This window comes from Staurois parvus, unplaced genomic scaffold (genome assembly GCF_062004578.1).
Source record: "Staurois parvus isolate SC_StPar_1 unplaced genomic scaffold, SC_StPar_1.0 ptg000634l, whole genome shotgun sequence".
Classification (NCBI taxonomy): Eukaryota; Metazoa; Chordata; class Amphibia; order Anura; family Ranidae; genus Staurois; species Staurois parvus.
In genome coordinates, this window is record NW_028318430.1 from 5,766,675 (window position 1) to 5,783,687 (window position 17,013).

Below are 17,013 nucleotides of genomic sequence, written 5' to 3' on the forward strand. Positions count from 1 at the left end.
TGAGTGCAGTTCCACTTTAAGAAATATAGTAGCCAAGGCCTCCCAGGACCAGGAGCACAGAGAAAAATCAGAGGGAAAGGAATAGAGCAGAACTGAAAGAAAAAGAGTAGGAGAAGGACGTTGAGGGACACCCCAGCCGGAATCCCAGGGTCACCAATGCCTATAGCAGTGCATAGCTTTCAGAGGACATGGAGGGATGAGCATATTGTATCCATGGGACCTATGTTTTTGGGAATTTTTTTGTGTATGTCTAGAAGAATGCTACTAAGCTTTTTGTTGATAAAGTTATCTAGACGATGAAGGACTTCTGTGAAGGAAACAAACAGTTTCCAAGCTTTTGCTACAGTGTGTTTCACTATTAGAACATATGTAGCTGTTTAAATTAGGATCTCGTCAGATCTGGGGGTTTCAGATACAACAGGACGTACCAAGGGTCTCTGGGAAAAGGGCGGTCTAGCAACAGCTTTAGGACTTTCATCCAAAATCTAGAAAGAATGGAGAATGTTCACCATGTGTGAACTAAGTCCCCTGGGAGTGAGCAAAATTTTTAATTTTCAACTGTTTTGTCAGACACCATGATACAGTGAGGAGAGTTGGCAGGGCCAAAGGATTTAAGAGTATAAATATGCATATTTTCATTAACAGGTCATATTTAGTGCTATAAATAATTCCCTAGATTTCAGTTAATCTGGATTTCTTCTTTAAGATAAATACATGAATACATAATAAAAAGTCATTAAAATGTGTGTGCATTGGTGCAAGACAACCAAAATATTTCCTACTGGTCATACAAAAAAAATTTAAATTATACAAGCAAAAAGGCAGCAGGAAGCATTTTAAACCATCACCTGGTGCATAAATGCTGAACAGGCAGCAAAAAACCTCTCACTTTGAAAAAAATATCAGCTTTTCCGAATGACATACTAGCTTTTCAGTGTCTGGTGACTATTTCAGATTGGGGAGGGTTATACTAAAGTGCAGTGTTCTTCCTAAAGGAGAGGGCATAAGGCAAGTGAGAAAAAGGCTGTAAAAGGGGGAGGGTGAAAAAAAATCATCTATATAAGTCTTTTGAAAACCAAGGCAACTGAGCAAGGGAATATGCATTCACACATGAATTCATGCAGCACAGACAAAGGAGTCACTTTATCACTGTCCCTAGAGAACGGAAATAGAAGTGATGGGCATGGGGAGCTGGCAAACTGAGGAATGCAGGCAGTGATAAGCCACAGGTGCATACTGCATCAAACAGATCTTCATACAGCAGGAGCATTCATCACTTCCACACCTACGGTAAGATATTACTTTCCAACTAGGACTGTATCTGAGAAATCATACCAAATGTTCAGGAATAGGGTTTTTATATTTGTTCTTTGCTGCTAAAATGTATTTTTTCTATATGAATCAATATTAACAACATACAAACTATTCCTAATGAGAAGGAAAGTGTATAGAAAGAGTTGAAAATATTGGCAGTAAACTGATGACACTTATATAGAGAATAGTGCACGGATCATTAGAACTTGGGCTGTCACATCATAAGCATAAAAAACATTCATAATAATAACAAAAAAAAATCTATATAAAGAAAACACATTTTTGAAGAGCTGAAGTATGACTGAAGAAAAAGAATGCAACCATCAGAGTAACATCAGATAATAATCTGCAAATGTACAGGGATTTATATATAATATCAGCTAAGTGTGATAACCCATTGCAGCAATTCAGAAATCAGCTCTCACTTGTCTAGTACTATTAAAAGATAAAATATGTTGGCTGCTGGTTTCTTGATTTTCAAAGGAGAGCTAGACTTTTGTAATTGCAAAATCTGATATATTTCCATGTACATTTAAGACATTTGTAAAGATATGTAGATATCAGTATCTCAAGCAAAAAGTAAACAATATAAATAGACAAACATACATACAACTGACACACCACACACATACAGCTGTACGAGAACGGATGCCAGAGTCAATCCATCATAAAGCCCGTTGGCTAAGCTGTAGCGTGTTAAGTGAACTCTGCAGCTGTCTCATACATACCTCTGTCACAAACACAAGAATTTGGATCTAAGGGAGGACACATACAAGTATATATTTCAAATAATGCAGACACTATAATGTATCTATTTATGTTAAGCTGAAAGTAGAACCCAGACTTGTTAACCCTTTGAGGGTGATATATTTTACTAAGAAATTCTGATGGCCAGGGCTATGGCTTTGCACCATGTAAAAGAAGAAAGTAAAAAGATACACACTGTACCACAAACTAATACACAAACTTCACTTGGCCACATGCAGTACATAATGAACAGATATCAATAACATGAAAGCTTCATTAAGCCATATCCAGTACATAATGGACGGACTCCAGGGACATGCGAGCTTCACTTAGCCATATGTAGTAGACAATGGATGGACATCTGTGACACTGTCGATTGTCAGCAATGTTGATATAGTATAGAAGTGGGCACAAATAGCAACTCAAATTTTTCCATAAGGTCCCAAATTTTTTGATGCACAGGACGAGATTAAATTCTAGCACAGTGCTGCTAAAACAGATTATAATTCACTTTGCCCATAGAGGAACCAAAATCATCAACTAGTTTTAATAAAAATACATTTTACTTCACAAAGACATGATATAGTAAACAGGCATTAAATAGGACTGTTTAACTACTTGCCCTTCAGAGGATTTACCCCCCTTCCTGACCAGGCCATTTTTTGCGTTACATTAACTGACAAGTCATGCAACGCTGCACCCAAATGAAATTCACATCCTTTTTTCTACAAGAATAGAGCTTTCTTTTGGTGGTATTTTAACGTCAGTGCAGTTTTTTTTTATAGCGCAAAAAAATAAAAAGACCAACAATTTTGAGGAAAAAAATAATTTTTTTTTGACTTTTTGCTATTAAACATGTTTAGTAAAATTTAAAAAAAAATAAAAAATTTTCATAATAAATGTAGGCTAAAATGTATTCTGCTACATGTCTTTGCTTAAAAACAAAATCCTACTATGTGTAAATTAATTTGTTTACGTGAAAGTTATAGCGATTAAAAATGGCAGTATATATACTGGGCTTTTTAATTTTTTTTTTTTTTTTTTTACTAGTAATGGCGGCGATCAGTGACTTATTGCGGGACAGTGGCGGACATTCTGACATCCCCAGTGACACCAATACAGTGATCAATGCTAATAAAAAGCACTGACATTGTACTGTCACTGGGCAGGAAGGGGTTAACAAGTGGGACAATTAAAGGGTTAACTGTGTGCTGTGCTCCATTTATAACTGTGTGCTGTGTTTGTACTTCACTGTAAGCACACTGCTTTGCTATGCACAGCCATGAAAAGCATTGTGTGAGAACTGACGGGAGAGAACTGTTTTGTTTACAAACAGTTCTCCCCTCAGTCGGAGATGCTCGGCAATCACCAGGCGCCAGAGAGTAATCACCGGCCGGGACCCTGTGATTGACAGTAGAGGCCGTAAATGGCAGGGCGGGTAGGGCAGGCACGCGCCCCCTACCCGGAAATGCAAACTCACGTATATATACACGTGATTTTGTGCACCGCTGCCACCCTGTACCAGTATTTCTGCTATGGGGTGGCGCCAAAGCAGTTAACTTAAAAACATTTAGAAAACAACCATGCAATCTGGGTAGACAAATCTCCAACAGATGAAAATAAACGATGTCCACTGTATGATCTGTGGAAAAGATAAGCATTTACTCTACTAACTACACTTACAGAAGCAGATTTTCTATTCCACACAGGATGGGCATTTTCACACTCTACACACACAAGTGGAATACCTGTAGATTAGTTCTAAAACGATGTGTAAAGGCTGGTTCACATAATGGAAACACAGTCTGGATGTGTTTCTGCATGCTCATTTTTTGGTGTGTTCTTGACGTGTTCCGTTGCATTTTTGATTCATTCCAGTGTGTTTTACCACATTCCAGTGCATGTTTACTGTGTTCTACCATGTTCCAGTACAGTTCTATACAGGACAAATGCAGCATGTTCTACTTTTTTTCTGGAACCAGAATGTACTGGAACTGCAAGCACTGGTGTGAACCATGCAATTGACAACTAAGTAACCTACTTTCTGTGCATTTTGGATGCAGAAAAAAAAACGCAATGAAATGCATGTAATGTGAACCACCCCAGTGAATGAAGTTGAAACAAAGACACACATCCATCCAGTTCAACCTATGTGTGTATTTATGTTTATTTTTTATTCCTTAACAATTCCCATAAGCCCTGTATATTCTGCTTCCTGAGGAAGGCATCTACAAGTTTTTTTGACGTTGTCGACATTCACAGCTAGTATCACTTCCTGAGGAAGGGAATTCCACAATCTACATTTAACCCTGCATGCTTCTAACCTCAAATTGTGGCTGTGTCTCCTCTTCAGGGACCTTCCAGTAAACAGTTTATTACAGTTATTGGAGTTACCTTTTATATCTTTATATATAGTGTAATCAAATCCCCTATTAAAGTAGAACTTTAGTCAGAAAATTAAGTTCTGCTAGATCACTTCAGACTGGCCCCTTTTGCAGGTATAGTTATGTAAAACATTAAAAACAAGTGCCTATACCTACTCTGCACATGCTCAGTTGCTATTTTTCAGCACGGTACTGAAAATGTAGAGGCTGATCTGCTGACAGCCTAAAGTTTTGCTGCTTTTTTTTTACCTGCATGAATGTAAAAAACCCTCAATCCTTACCTGAGCCCCCTCTGATCCAGCAATGTTCTCGACAGTGGGGAGGGACGAGCCAAACCACAGCTCTATTTGTGTCTTAAGGACGCATAGTGCAGTGGCTAGGGGCTGAGCACGCAGCGGTGCCCCCAAGGCAAGCAGCTTTCCTTGGGGGCACTGCTCGAGGGGGAGGAGCCAGAAGAGCCAGAAGGGGCCCGAAAAGAAGATGATCTGGGCTGCTCTGTGCAAAAACACTGCACAGAGCAGGTAAGTATGACATGGTCAACATTTATAAAAAAAATAAAAATAAAAATTAAGCTTTAATGTCACTTTAAGCACCTCTTCTCCAGAGTGAAGAACTGTAAGCTATGTAACCAATCCTCATAGAAGAGGTTCTCCCATCCTCCTCAACTATTTTGTTGTCCTTCACTAAACTCTTTTTAATTCAACAACATCCTTCCTGAGGATTGGTGACCAAAACTGAAAGGAAAAGTCTGGCCAAAGCTTTTTCTTTTTTTTTCACGCCCCCCCCCTTCACGTTAAGAGCCAGTCTAGGCTCTGAAAAGATCCCAGCCAGAAGCCTGGAGCGACAGCTGGCTCCGTCTCTCCGTGGGCCGGTGAAAGCCTGAGCCAGCCATTCCAGATGCCTCCGCAGCCTAGTGCTCAAGTGAGCGTTGGAGGGGCAGAGCAAAAAGCCAGTGACTGACAATCAAGGCTCTCGGCTCAGAGCGAAGGGGAGAACTGAGAGATCAGTGGTGTTTGATCGCTCAGCTCTCAGTGCAGAGCCAGCAGGGATTATTATTATACAGGATTTATATAGTGACAACATTTTATGCAGAACTTTACAACATAAGGGCAAACAGTACAATCACAATACAATTTAATACAGGAGGAATCAGAGGGCCTTGTTCATTAGAGCTTACAATCTAAAAGGGAGGGTTAAGAGATATTAAGGTAATAACTGTAGGGGATGGGCTGATGGAGAAAATACATGTAGAGTTGATAGGTGGGGGCAGGATAGGCCTCTCTGAAGAGAAGAGTTTTCAGGGATCTTCTAAAAGTGGATGGGAGTAGGAGGTAGACACACATACTGGAGTAGGTTGTTTCAGAGGATAGGAGAGGCTCTGGAGACGTCCTGGAGGCAAACATGGAAGTAGGTGACAAGGGAGCTAGAGAGCAGGTCTTGGGAGGAACAAAAAGAGAACGATTAGTTGGTATTTGGAGATTAGTTTGGTGATGTAGCTGGGGGCTCAGCTGTAGATAGCTTTGTAACTTGTTAGTATCTTGAATTTAATATGTTGGGTGAGAGAGATCAATAGAGAGGGATAGCAGACACTGAGTGGTTGGTGAGGTGGAGAAGTCTGGAAGCAGCATTCGTGATGGACTGAAGAGGGGATAGCCTATGTAAAGGTAAGCCAGTGAGCAGGCAGTTGCAGTAGTCGCGAGAAGTAACCGGGTGGTGTCATTGGTTAGGAAGGAGCCTATCTTAGAGATGTTGCAGAGTTTGAGGCAACAAGATTTGAACAGTGATTGGATGCGTGACCAAAAAGATAGTTCAAAGTTCAGGATTACACCTAGAACCTTAGCATGCGGGGACGAATTGATAGTTGAGCTGTTGATTTTGACAGAGAAGTCAGGGGAAGGGCACGTAGGGGAGAAAATATTATGAGCTTAGTTTTGGATAGATTGATTTTCAGGAATGTGTGACATGCAGGCTGACATGTCAGTTAGTCAGATTAGTGATGCATGAGGAGACTGATGGAGTGAGCTGAGGGGTAGAGAGATTGATTTGGGTGTCATCTGCATACAAATGGTATTGAAAGCCATGTGAGGCAATCAATTGACCCAGGGAGTAGTGTAGATCGAGAATAGGAGAGGTCCAAGAATACAACCTTGGGGAACTCCAATTTAGAAAGGAAGAGAAGAGGAAGTATAATTGTGACACTCAAGGTGCAGTGGGAAAGGTAGGATGAAAACCAGCAAAGAGTAGTTGAGAAGACCAAAGGAGTATAGTTTTTTGAGGAAGAGGGAGTGGTCCACTGTGTCAAAGGCAGCAGAGAGGTCCAGGAGTAGGAGTACAGAATAGTCTCCATTGGTTTTAGCTGTTAGTAGATGGTTTGTGAGTTTAAGGACAGAAGTTTCCGTGGAGTGTTAAGGGCACAATTGGGACTGAAGGGGATCAAGAAGGTTGTTCTCAGTGAGATGTTCGCTTAGTTGGTTGTAGACCAGGTGTTCAAGGAGTTTGGAGGAAAATGGGAGTAAGGAGATGGGGCATAGGTTGTTCAGATTGTGGGGTCTAGTGAGGGCTTTTTAAGTATGGGGGTGACTAGTTCATATTTTAGAGAGTTAGGAAAGATGCTGGAAGAGAGGGAAAGATTGAAGATGTGATTTAAAGAGTGTTAGAGGTGCTGCATCCTCCTAAGGGAGTATAAGTTGTTTGTTTTTTTGTATAGCCCATATTTCTCTGAGGTGCATATTCGAGATAAGGCTGAGCCAGTGTTTTGGAAAGAGGTAGAATTATTGCTCTTAAGCTCTTGAATTTGTGCCCTTTTTAATGCATGACAGTATTATGCCAGCTTTGTTAGCTGTAGTTTGGCACTCCATACTATTGCTAAGTATGTGATCTATAAGCACCCCCAGACCTTTTTCCATCATGGATTCTTCCAAGGGAGCCCCTCTTAATGTATATTTTTACATGTGTGTTTTTGATACCAAAACACATAGCGTTACATTTCTCAGTGATGAACCTCATCTGCCATGTATCATCCACTATTTTGTCAAGGTCTGCCTATAATGATACTACATCCTGTGCCGAAGTTATTTTTCTGGCATAATCTGATATCACCAAACACTAAATTAGGGCTCTATAGCATTATTAACAAATTGAACAGCATTGGCCCCCAAGACTGAACCCTAGGGCACACCACTTCAGACCATTCAGAGAATGAGTCATTTATCACTACTCTCTGGACCAGTTCATGTAACCAGTATGCCCATGTACATACAATGTCATCAACTTCAACAGCCTTTATTTTATAGATGAAACATTTATAAGGTAAAGTATCAAATACCTTGGGAAAATCTAGATAAATTACATCCACTGGACATTTGCAGAGGAAAGAAATAAAAAAGATGACTATTATGAATACAGTCAATGGCTGGATTAGGTTGGTTAGTTACAATGTCTGTATAAAGAAAAGCAAACAGCAGTGTTGTATGTTAGGGAGATCCATCCATGGATGTGTGGACTTTTGACTACAAAGAATTTAACTGTTCATTTGCAGTACTCTTGTAGTATTTAGAACAACTTTTTGAGGCTTCCCACTTTGTCAAGGTGAAAAAGTATTTGCAGTTTCATGGTCTTTAAACAGTGTACACACTTGAGAGGCGCTACTGCGTCATGTTTTTGGGGCTTTTGTGTTTTTTGTTTTTTTTTGTGGAGAAGCATCTATTATTTGAATGGGCCTCCACTTCAAAAGGAAGCAAATTTTGGAGCCAAGTGCGTTTTGCGCTGCTTGCTGTCACACAGAATGTATGGTGAAACGTGCAGCTGCTACCCGCGTTTGGAGTGCCATTAAGAAATAATGGCACCGCACACGTGTCCATTTACAAAAACCCAGGGAGAAATTCCTGTTTTTGATCGTGTTTCAGTTACACTCAAGTGTGATTGGAGGATCCGACAAGGTGCATGTTGTACAACATTGCCCTTTTCTGTATTATTCTCTCACAATATAGTGCATGAAAGCTAATGCTACAATCCGAGGTTACCCAACATTTACTGTACGCTGTAGGCATTTGTACAAAATAAAAGGTGTCCGATAAACAGGGAATTACTTTCCCAATATAAATAAAATATTGATGGACCACAATAACCTTTTTTTTATTTAGCAAGAAACTTGGCAGATCAAATAAATTATATTTTGCTTAAGAAGTAACTGAGGGGTGGAAAAATAGAAAGGTACCTTTTGTTCCTTTTTTTACACATATCAAAATACAGTATTTTTCAGGGAGTATGTAGTTACTGTTCACTTTTATTATTTTGATTTATGGTCAGGATAAATAATAATAAAAAAAAAAAAAACACACCTTTTTTTCCCAACAAGGAAGGTCTTATGCACAGTGGAAATTTTAAACGTGGCTTTTAGTATTCTGAGCATTAAAATTAATTAAAGTCCAAGAGCTTGACGTGCCTAACCATGTTTTTTCTGTCATAACTCTGCAGCCAGGAGGAAGAGCATTTATGAGAGATCAAAAAATGTCCAGTGTGCATGAAGCCTTCATATGAAATACTGAATATTAATATTTTGCACTCTTACAAGTCAGCAGATGGATCTTTAAGCACCTCTTCATGTTCTAATGTTTTTCCATACAAAAAAGAACTACGTGTATGGGTACGATATTGTCCAGCAGCTGGATGGTCTTTGGCTGAGGGGGACTATACAAATTTTTTATAAATACATAAAAAAAAATTCAATTATATATATATATATATATATATATATATATATATATAAATAAAGTTTACACTGACAGGGTATAAGGTTATATAATAAAACCTCTCTTAAAGTAGAATTAAATTCTCACAAAAGAATACCAAATTTCCAGAGCACTATATAATTAAAACAAGATTGCATAAATTTTTTGTTTGTAATGGAGCTCTCTCTTTATTTTGTTCATGTTTTCTCTGTCTGCAGTGTGCACATCCTTTAGACTGTATAACCACTTGCCCTCCAGATAATTTATCCCCCTTCCTGACCAGGCCATTTTTTGCGTTATGGCGCTGCGTTATTTTAACGGACAATTGTGCGGTCATGCAATGCTGCACCCAAATGAAATTTACGTCCTTTTTTCCCCACAAATAGAGCTTTCTTTCAGTGGTATTTGATCACCTGTGCGGTTTATATTTTTTGCGCTATAAAAAAAAAAAAAAAAAAAAAAAAAAAAAGGGAGGGAGGGAAAAAAAGAAAACAATATTTTTGATTTTTGTTATTAAACACGTCCAATAAAATTTTTTTTTAAAAAACTCTAATTTTGGCATAAATTTAGGCCAAAATGTATTCTGCTACTTCTTTGCTAAAAAAAAAATCCCAATACGTGCAAATTAATTGGTTTACGTGAAAATTATAGCGTTTAGAAATGGCAATATATATACTGGGATTTTTTTTTTTGTTATTCTTACTAGTAATGACGGCGAACAGCAACTTATAGCGGGACTGCGGCAGGCATTCTGACACTGGGGGGAGCTGACTTGGTATCACTGACATCCCCAGTGACACCAATACAGTGATCAGTGCTAATAAAAAGCACTGACACTGTACTAATGGCACTGGGCAGGAAGGGGTTAACATGTGGGGCAATCAAAGGGTCGCAATCAAAACTGTGTGCTGTACTGTAAGGACACTGCTATGCAAAGCCATGCATAGCAGTGTGCAGGAGCTGACAGGGGAGAGAACTGTATTGTTTACTTACAGTTCTCTCCCTAACATGGGTAATCCTCCTCGATCACCGGGTGCCGGCTAGTAATTAGCGGCCCGGACCCTGTGATTGACAGCCCAGGTGTGTGCTCCCTACCCGGAAGTGCAAAATCACACACACACACACACACACACACACACACACTATAATATATATATATATATATACACATACATACATATACATACATATACATATATATACATACACACACATACATAAACACGTAATTTTGCGCACCCATCCCGCCCTGTAGCAGTATTACTGCTATAGGGCAGACAGGAAACGGATGAGCACATGCTCGACAAGCAGCTTAATATCCAAAGTTTACTACAGGTGACTACAGCAGAAGATGCCAGTACAATGTGCTTTGGCAACACTGCCTATGTCCAACTCAACACTATACAGGAAAAGGTGGAAACGTTGTAGATAAACAATGGAACGGTTTTCAACCGCCATGTTCACACTGGTGACAGTTCCTATCACCATTCAGTGGATCGCTTTTCAGAGGCAGTTTGCATGTGTTCAGAAGCCAATACTTCTGCCTTCTAAATGTCTCTCATTTTTAAATAGTCAAATGGTCACTTTACACTGAACTACCACAAAGCAACCTCTGTCTTCAGAGATAAAACTGTCACAGTGAGATGCCAAGCATCACAAATCGCAGCAATATGAACTCACCTAGCGGCCACCCTGTTCCTTTGGGATGGTAAAACTGGCTGAACTGCTTGCTTTTACTGCAGGTGTGAATGAGGCCTTAGTAAAGAAGTGCATGTGAATAAACCCCCCTTATATGATTTAGCTGAAAGCAGGATGAAATAAATAAAAGGATTCAATTTGACATTCCAGGTACATGTGCAACATCTTATTTGGTATAGCTTTTTGGGTTAAGATACACTTTAAATAGATTATTGTTTTTGTGTTTCAGAACTTTAATTTTCACCACAGCTGAGGAAATTTCTCAAGATATCATGGTCATCTCTGTTCAGAATATTACAGCCAACACGGCTGTGGTCATTTGGCCATCAATCGCAAGTTGTGCCGACAGCTTCTATAGTGTCATGTATCAGTCCAACTGGAATACAATGTTGTCTGGGTACTCCAGAGAGAAATTTAAGGAGGAGCGGATTCCTACAAGCCGGACATTCTACACCGTAGAGAACCTCACCCCTCTCACAACATATATTCTGTGTGTGACTTGTCAGTCTGCCAATCCATCCAGTGACCAGTGCAAAATCTTTCATACTTTAAGCCAAGATCCAGCAACTGTAAACAGCAAAAAAAAAGATCTGGCACTAGGTATTTGGCTCACAAGCAGCATTATACTTCTTATTATAGCCTGCATTTTAATCTATGGCTGCTTACACATATGGTGGCGAAAACGTCAAGAACGTGCCATGGCCCAAAATGCTGAAAGCAATGAAAGGAACAAGAGACAGGCATGGACAAAAAATGAAGAACCAGTAGAGGAATATGAGAAACCTGGGCTGTTAGCAGTGACCGAGGAGGACAAGAGAAAAGATGTCTGTGCAGTCAACACCCAACAAGACACTCAATATGATCCTTTAACAGCAGATGAAGCCAATAGCCAGAACTGCACTAATCAAGAACCAAAAGCTGAACAACTAACTGCAGTGAACTGACAATGGCCATGCCTCAATACTTCACCGGGTAATTGTCAGTCTTTAGAGCATCACGTGACCACAACCAGTTTTCATAGGGTCACCAAACAAGTAGTCCATAAAGAATCCCAACAGCAGTAAATCAGTAACATCAGATTTTGCCAAGATAAAGCTCAAGGTTACAGAGATATATAATGGACACATGTGAGACATTGTCCACAAAGGCTAGATAACATGAAACAACCTTCACACTCCATTTCAAATTTTTTGCCATTAAAAGGATACGTTTGCCTTCTGAAACATGTTACGTGTTCCACCCATAATTAGGGTGGGACATGTAACATATTCCAGCTCCTGCCGCCAGTTCCCTCTCATCCACCCTCAGTTTGACAGCAGGCGGGGGATCTTCTGCCAGCACCAGCTTTAATAAATAAATGTGGTTGTAAAGGCTCAAGGTTTTTTACCTTCATGCTTTCTCTGTGCAGTATCCCCCCCCCCAGCTCCCCTAATACTCACCTAAGCCCCCTCTCAATCTAACGGTGTGTACTGGCGTCTCGGCTTTCCCGGGACTCCCTCTACTCACTGGCTGAGACAGCAGCAGGAGTCAGTGGCTCTCGCTGCAGTCAATCACAGCCAGTGAGCTAATGAGAGGGAGTGGGGCTGAGTTGCGTGTGAATGGACACACAAAGGAGAAACTTTTGGGGAGTGCGCAAGCTCGGGTGCTCGCCTAGCAAGCTGCTTGCTGAGGGGGCACCCGACAGGAGGAAGGAGCCAGGAGCTCTGGCGGGGTACCCGAAAAGAGGAGGATCCAGGCTGCTCTGTGCAAAACCACTACACACAGTAGGCAAGTATAGACGTGTTTTTTTTTTACATTTAAGCCTTTGGAATCACTTTAAAAACAGTTCAGCTGTGCAGGTCTCCGCCCACATGTTGACATCATTCATTCACAGTTTCAGGTGAATGAATCAACTACAGCTACCATCATCCACCACAGCCGATGGCTTGTAGTTCTGAATGACCTGCAAGATCACTGCTGAGCACTCTTATAGTTTCAAGCCTTGCTGCCTTCAACAGACAGTCCATATGATGGTACAGGCATAAAGTCTGCAAAAGCCTGACCATTGCACCCCTGATTCACTGATCACAAGTGCAATGCTTTTCAGGCTGCTACTGGAAAAATAGTACATACACTTTTTTCCTGCAAAAGTATGTGTATTTTATATATATATATATATTTTTTTTTTTTGCAAGGTGAACTTATCTTTTAAGTACGCTCAGGACTAATTTTTAAACATCTTATAATTGAAACCAAGGATTATATATATGTAAGATATGGATGCCATGCAAACGTTTATATTTCATACAAAACTCTGATATTTGTAATACAGCTACCATCTAAAAGGGCTGCAAATGTTGTCTGTGAGAATTATAGGTTTCAGAAAAAAAAGATACAATTTATAATCAGTGAACATTAGGAAACAAATGTACCATTTCACATTTTAATCTTATATAGAATGTTATCATTGACTTATTTAAAAGTTTGAAGGGAATATATCATTTTTACAGCGAATTTTAGATATATAAGTAGAACATATCAGCTTGATGTAAATTATGTTATCAATATATGTTTCAACAAACTTTGGATCTTATAATTATGTATACGTACATGGCCATATTTGGGCAAAATATACTCAGACCCTGCTTCTTACGTCGTAGTACTACACAGTGCCTACTCTGCTTTACTGCTAATTCTCTCAATGCAGCTCTATCAGTTAGCACTCCTTATGTCTTGTGTGCCTAATCTCTTAGTGCTACTTTATTTTTTCTCTTAGGTAGCCAATTTACAGTGGTTGTAGTGATTTATATACACATTTCTATATTTATTAATAAAAAAAAAAGTAAGAGCAAGTGTATCAAATATAGAAGTCACTGGTCACTTTAAAGCTAAACACTAAAAACACCCCAAAAACTTGTATCTTGAACTCCCCAGAAATACACCATATTTTCCCTTTAATGCTAAAGGGTACAAAAACAAAACAAAACCACATGCTACATGAAAGGCTAATACTTTATATAGTTGTACACCTAAAATTGTATGCGTTAAGTAAAATTGATTTTAGGCCTTTTTCTCTTAATCAGGGGTCAGTAACCTGTATATTGAAAACTACCAGTAGATAGCGATCTGGGCTTGCTGAACCGCCACCCCAGAGCATCAAACAGAGTTGAATGCAGAGGGACTACTTGTAAAGTTGGAGCTGTAGTAGGGAGCAAGAGCCGCATAAGCCCATGCCTCCTCTGTAGTGATGGCTCCTGTCCCATGTGATACCAACTGCACTCCACCTCAGCAGGAAAAGGAGAGAACTTCAGGCCAGTGTGAAGCAATACACTGGGCATAATAGTAAAGGGCTGCTTTCACACTGATGTGCTGTGGTTTTACCCACACCACGGGTGCAGTACAGTGAACCTGCAGCTTTCCTGTGGGTTTGCTGTGCTTAGCCACAGACTTTATGCATTCAGGAGTTTTGGTGTGCTTTCAGAAAGTGTACCACACCTACAGGATATAATAGAAGTCTATGGCAAAGTGCAGCCAGACCAGGAAAATTACAGATGCACTGTGCTGCACCCGCGGTGCATGTAAACCAGAGCACATCAGTGTGAAAACAGCCTTATTGGGGGTTAGAACAGTAAGGGCTCGTTCACACTAGGCTGTTTTGCCAACGCTTGCCAAACGCCCCTATAGCGTTTGGCAAGCGGTGGTCCGGTGTTTGCGGAGCGTTTTTAACGCTCGGCAAACACCGCATGCACGGTTTAGCGGCGGTTGCTAGGCGTTTGCCGAGCGTTAATAACGCCCCACAAACGCCTATAATGCATTTGAGTGGTGTTACCGCTCCGCAAACGCCCCGCAACCGCGTCGCAACCGCACCGCAAACGCCGGCCGGGCGTTTGCGGAGCGGCACCATAGACGAGAATAGGAGGCTTCAAAGCCTCCTGACTCGACCAGAGGCGTCCGTTTTGCCGCGACGCAACGCAAACGCTCCTGTTAGAACAGCACCATGTGCTGTAATGTGTAGAGTTGGCAGAGGCGTTTGGGAAGCGGTAAAAACGCTTCCCAAACGCCTCTCTGCCGCCTGCACACAAGGCTAGTGTGAACGTAGCCTAAGAGTTAATTTACATTTGCAGTTTGGGGTGTGGTAAAACCCCATAGTTAAGATGTGTTTTTATCACCCCTGCTCCAACCGCTCCCCCTTTAGCTGCAGTGGCCAGGGGTGTACACGTCGAAGCTTCAGCAGGAGTTATATGCTCTGTCATGATTGGTGGGTGTAGTACCTGCGAAGCATGACCCATTCAAGTAAAGGAGGACACTCTGCAAGTGCCCTGCAACCTTGTGCAGTACAGCAAACAAGGGGTTAAAGCAGGCACCATTGTGTTGCCAACTCACTTGCTAGCCCCTTGCACCCCGCAGAAGCATGCAGTTGTGGGGCACTTGCAGAGTGGCCTCATTTACTTGAATCGGTTATGATTGGCAGGTGGTAGCACCCAACCAAAAGCAACAGAGGGTGCAATTCTTGCTGCGGCATGTGTACACCTTTGGCTGTTGCTTCAGCAGCTAAAGTGGGTAGGGTGCCGCTGGCAAATGCAACGAATGGCTCATTCAAAAATGCAGCAGGAGCTGGTGCTCCTCTGAAAAGCAATCAACGTGTGTTTCAAGGGTGGCAAAAAGGTGATAAGTTGCCCCCTTGCCACCTGATTTAAACCCACGACTGCTGTGCAATGCATGCAATTACGACACAGTAGTATCGTAAGTAGAGGTTTAAATCATGTGTGAGGAGGTGACACTCTGCCTGGTGATCTTTGATATCTCCTATATTGTTCAGGTAGATTTCCACTTTTTTAAGGTTGCTTACCTCTGCTCTTAATTATAATTACCAAACCAAATGCTAAGTGAAAACACAATCAATCATCCTGTGTAACTAGGTATGCAAAATTGTAAAACTAAATAGTCTTTGAGACTAATTTTAAGGGGGTGATGGGGAATATAGGATTGAACAAAATTATCTGGTGCAGTTCACTATGAGATCAAACTGATTACACTGCATGGTGACCCTTTATTTTTCATTAGCATAATAAATGTACACTGGCTGTGCAGCTATTCTACCTACAGTATAAGAAAAATGTCCAAATCTTTAAATTTGCTTCCACCCCTTATATGCCTATTCTAACTACCCCTGTAAAACAAATCGTATGCCAAGTCACACCCTATTGGCCGCAATTAGAGCGGACAAATTGGTGCGGTTCCGACTTGGTCGGAGCAGCACCGATTTCTAAAGTAGTATATGTACAATTTGCATAAACACCTGTGTCAGATGTCTTGCAAATTGCAGCTGAAATCAGCATCTCACCCGCCTTTGAAATCGTGCAACTTTTCTTTAAGGTCCATACCTTCCTATGCTGAGGGCGCTCTGGTCCAGTCACATGATCTCCCCAGTGGCCGGCTTCAGTTAAGAGTGAGAGATCACAGACAACGGCTACAGAGCCTGGTTGGTGACGTCACCCTAAGGTTTACTATGGGGCATCTGTTGTAGGATGTCCTTCCTCTACACTGAAGCTGGTGATGGGAGCCAATCATGTGACTAAAGCACCCTCAGGATAGGTAAGTATTGACATTCACCTCTTTGCTACTTTGTTTTACAATCATTTTCTGCAAAAAAATGCATTACGTTAGCTTCCATGAACACATACTGGGCCAAGTTCATTCAGAATTCCCAAACATAAAATTATAAAAAGATGTGTCCTTACCTTGGAGCCATATAAATATTGTGGTTGGGCATTGGGTGGTTTGTCACGTTGAAATTCTTGAGAGAATGGAAGAACTGTACGAACAAATCTGGAGAAATATCCAGAAGAGTACATGACTATGGCTGCAATATATATACTATACAACAGAAAAACTACAAGTCTGTGTTGCTCCAACTAATTTTCATTAATGACATCAGATATCCTAAGCTTATGGTGTGCAGTTGGTATTGTAAAAAAATAATAAAACAGAAGATATGCCACAACCTCATACTGTGTTACCTCCATATAAGGAACAGCTGCAGAAACACTTCTCTGTGCATTTACTAATCTTCTAGGAGTAAAATTATTTTAAAGGCAGGTGATCTTTACCTTTTGATGATTTTAAATTACACTACTTATTAATAGTACTAATACTGTACT

General features: G+C 40.6%; 2 protein-coding genes across 5 annotated transcripts in view; one reads left to right on the forward strand and one right to left on the reverse strand.

The window, feature by feature from the left end:
• LOC149449234 (cytoplasmic FMR1-interacting protein 1) overlaps window positions 1-17,013 on the reverse strand; it is a 161,514-nt gene that overhangs the window by 32,067 nt on the left and 112,434 nt on the right. For all 4 annotated transcript variants that reach the window (XM_089693504.1, XM_089693507.1, XM_089693505.1 and 1 more), the window contains exon 23: window positions 16,594-16,681. In XM_089693504.1, the coding sequence (XP_089549630.1) occupies window positions 16,594-16,681 (88 nt within the window). The remainder of the gene's footprint in view (window positions 1-16,593; window positions 16,682-17,013) is intronic.
• FNDC9 (fibronectin type III domain containing 9) lies at window positions 1,007-13,704 on the forward strand. The gene is made up of 2 exons (XM_089693511.1): window positions 1,007-1,290; window positions 11,103-13,704. The coding sequence occupies exon 2, from the start codon at window positions 11,146-11,148 to the stop codon at window positions 11,815-11,817; it is 672 nt and encodes a 223-aa protein (XP_089549637.1). The 5' UTR covers window positions 1,007-1,290; window positions 11,103-11,145; the 3' UTR covers window positions 11,818-13,704.

Bases quoted from the DNA above. Each gene is read 5' to 3' on its own strand.
- FNDC9 (XM_089693511.1), top strand. From the start codon at position 11,146: ATGGTCATCTCTGTTCAGAATATTACAGCCAACACGGCTGTGGTCATT.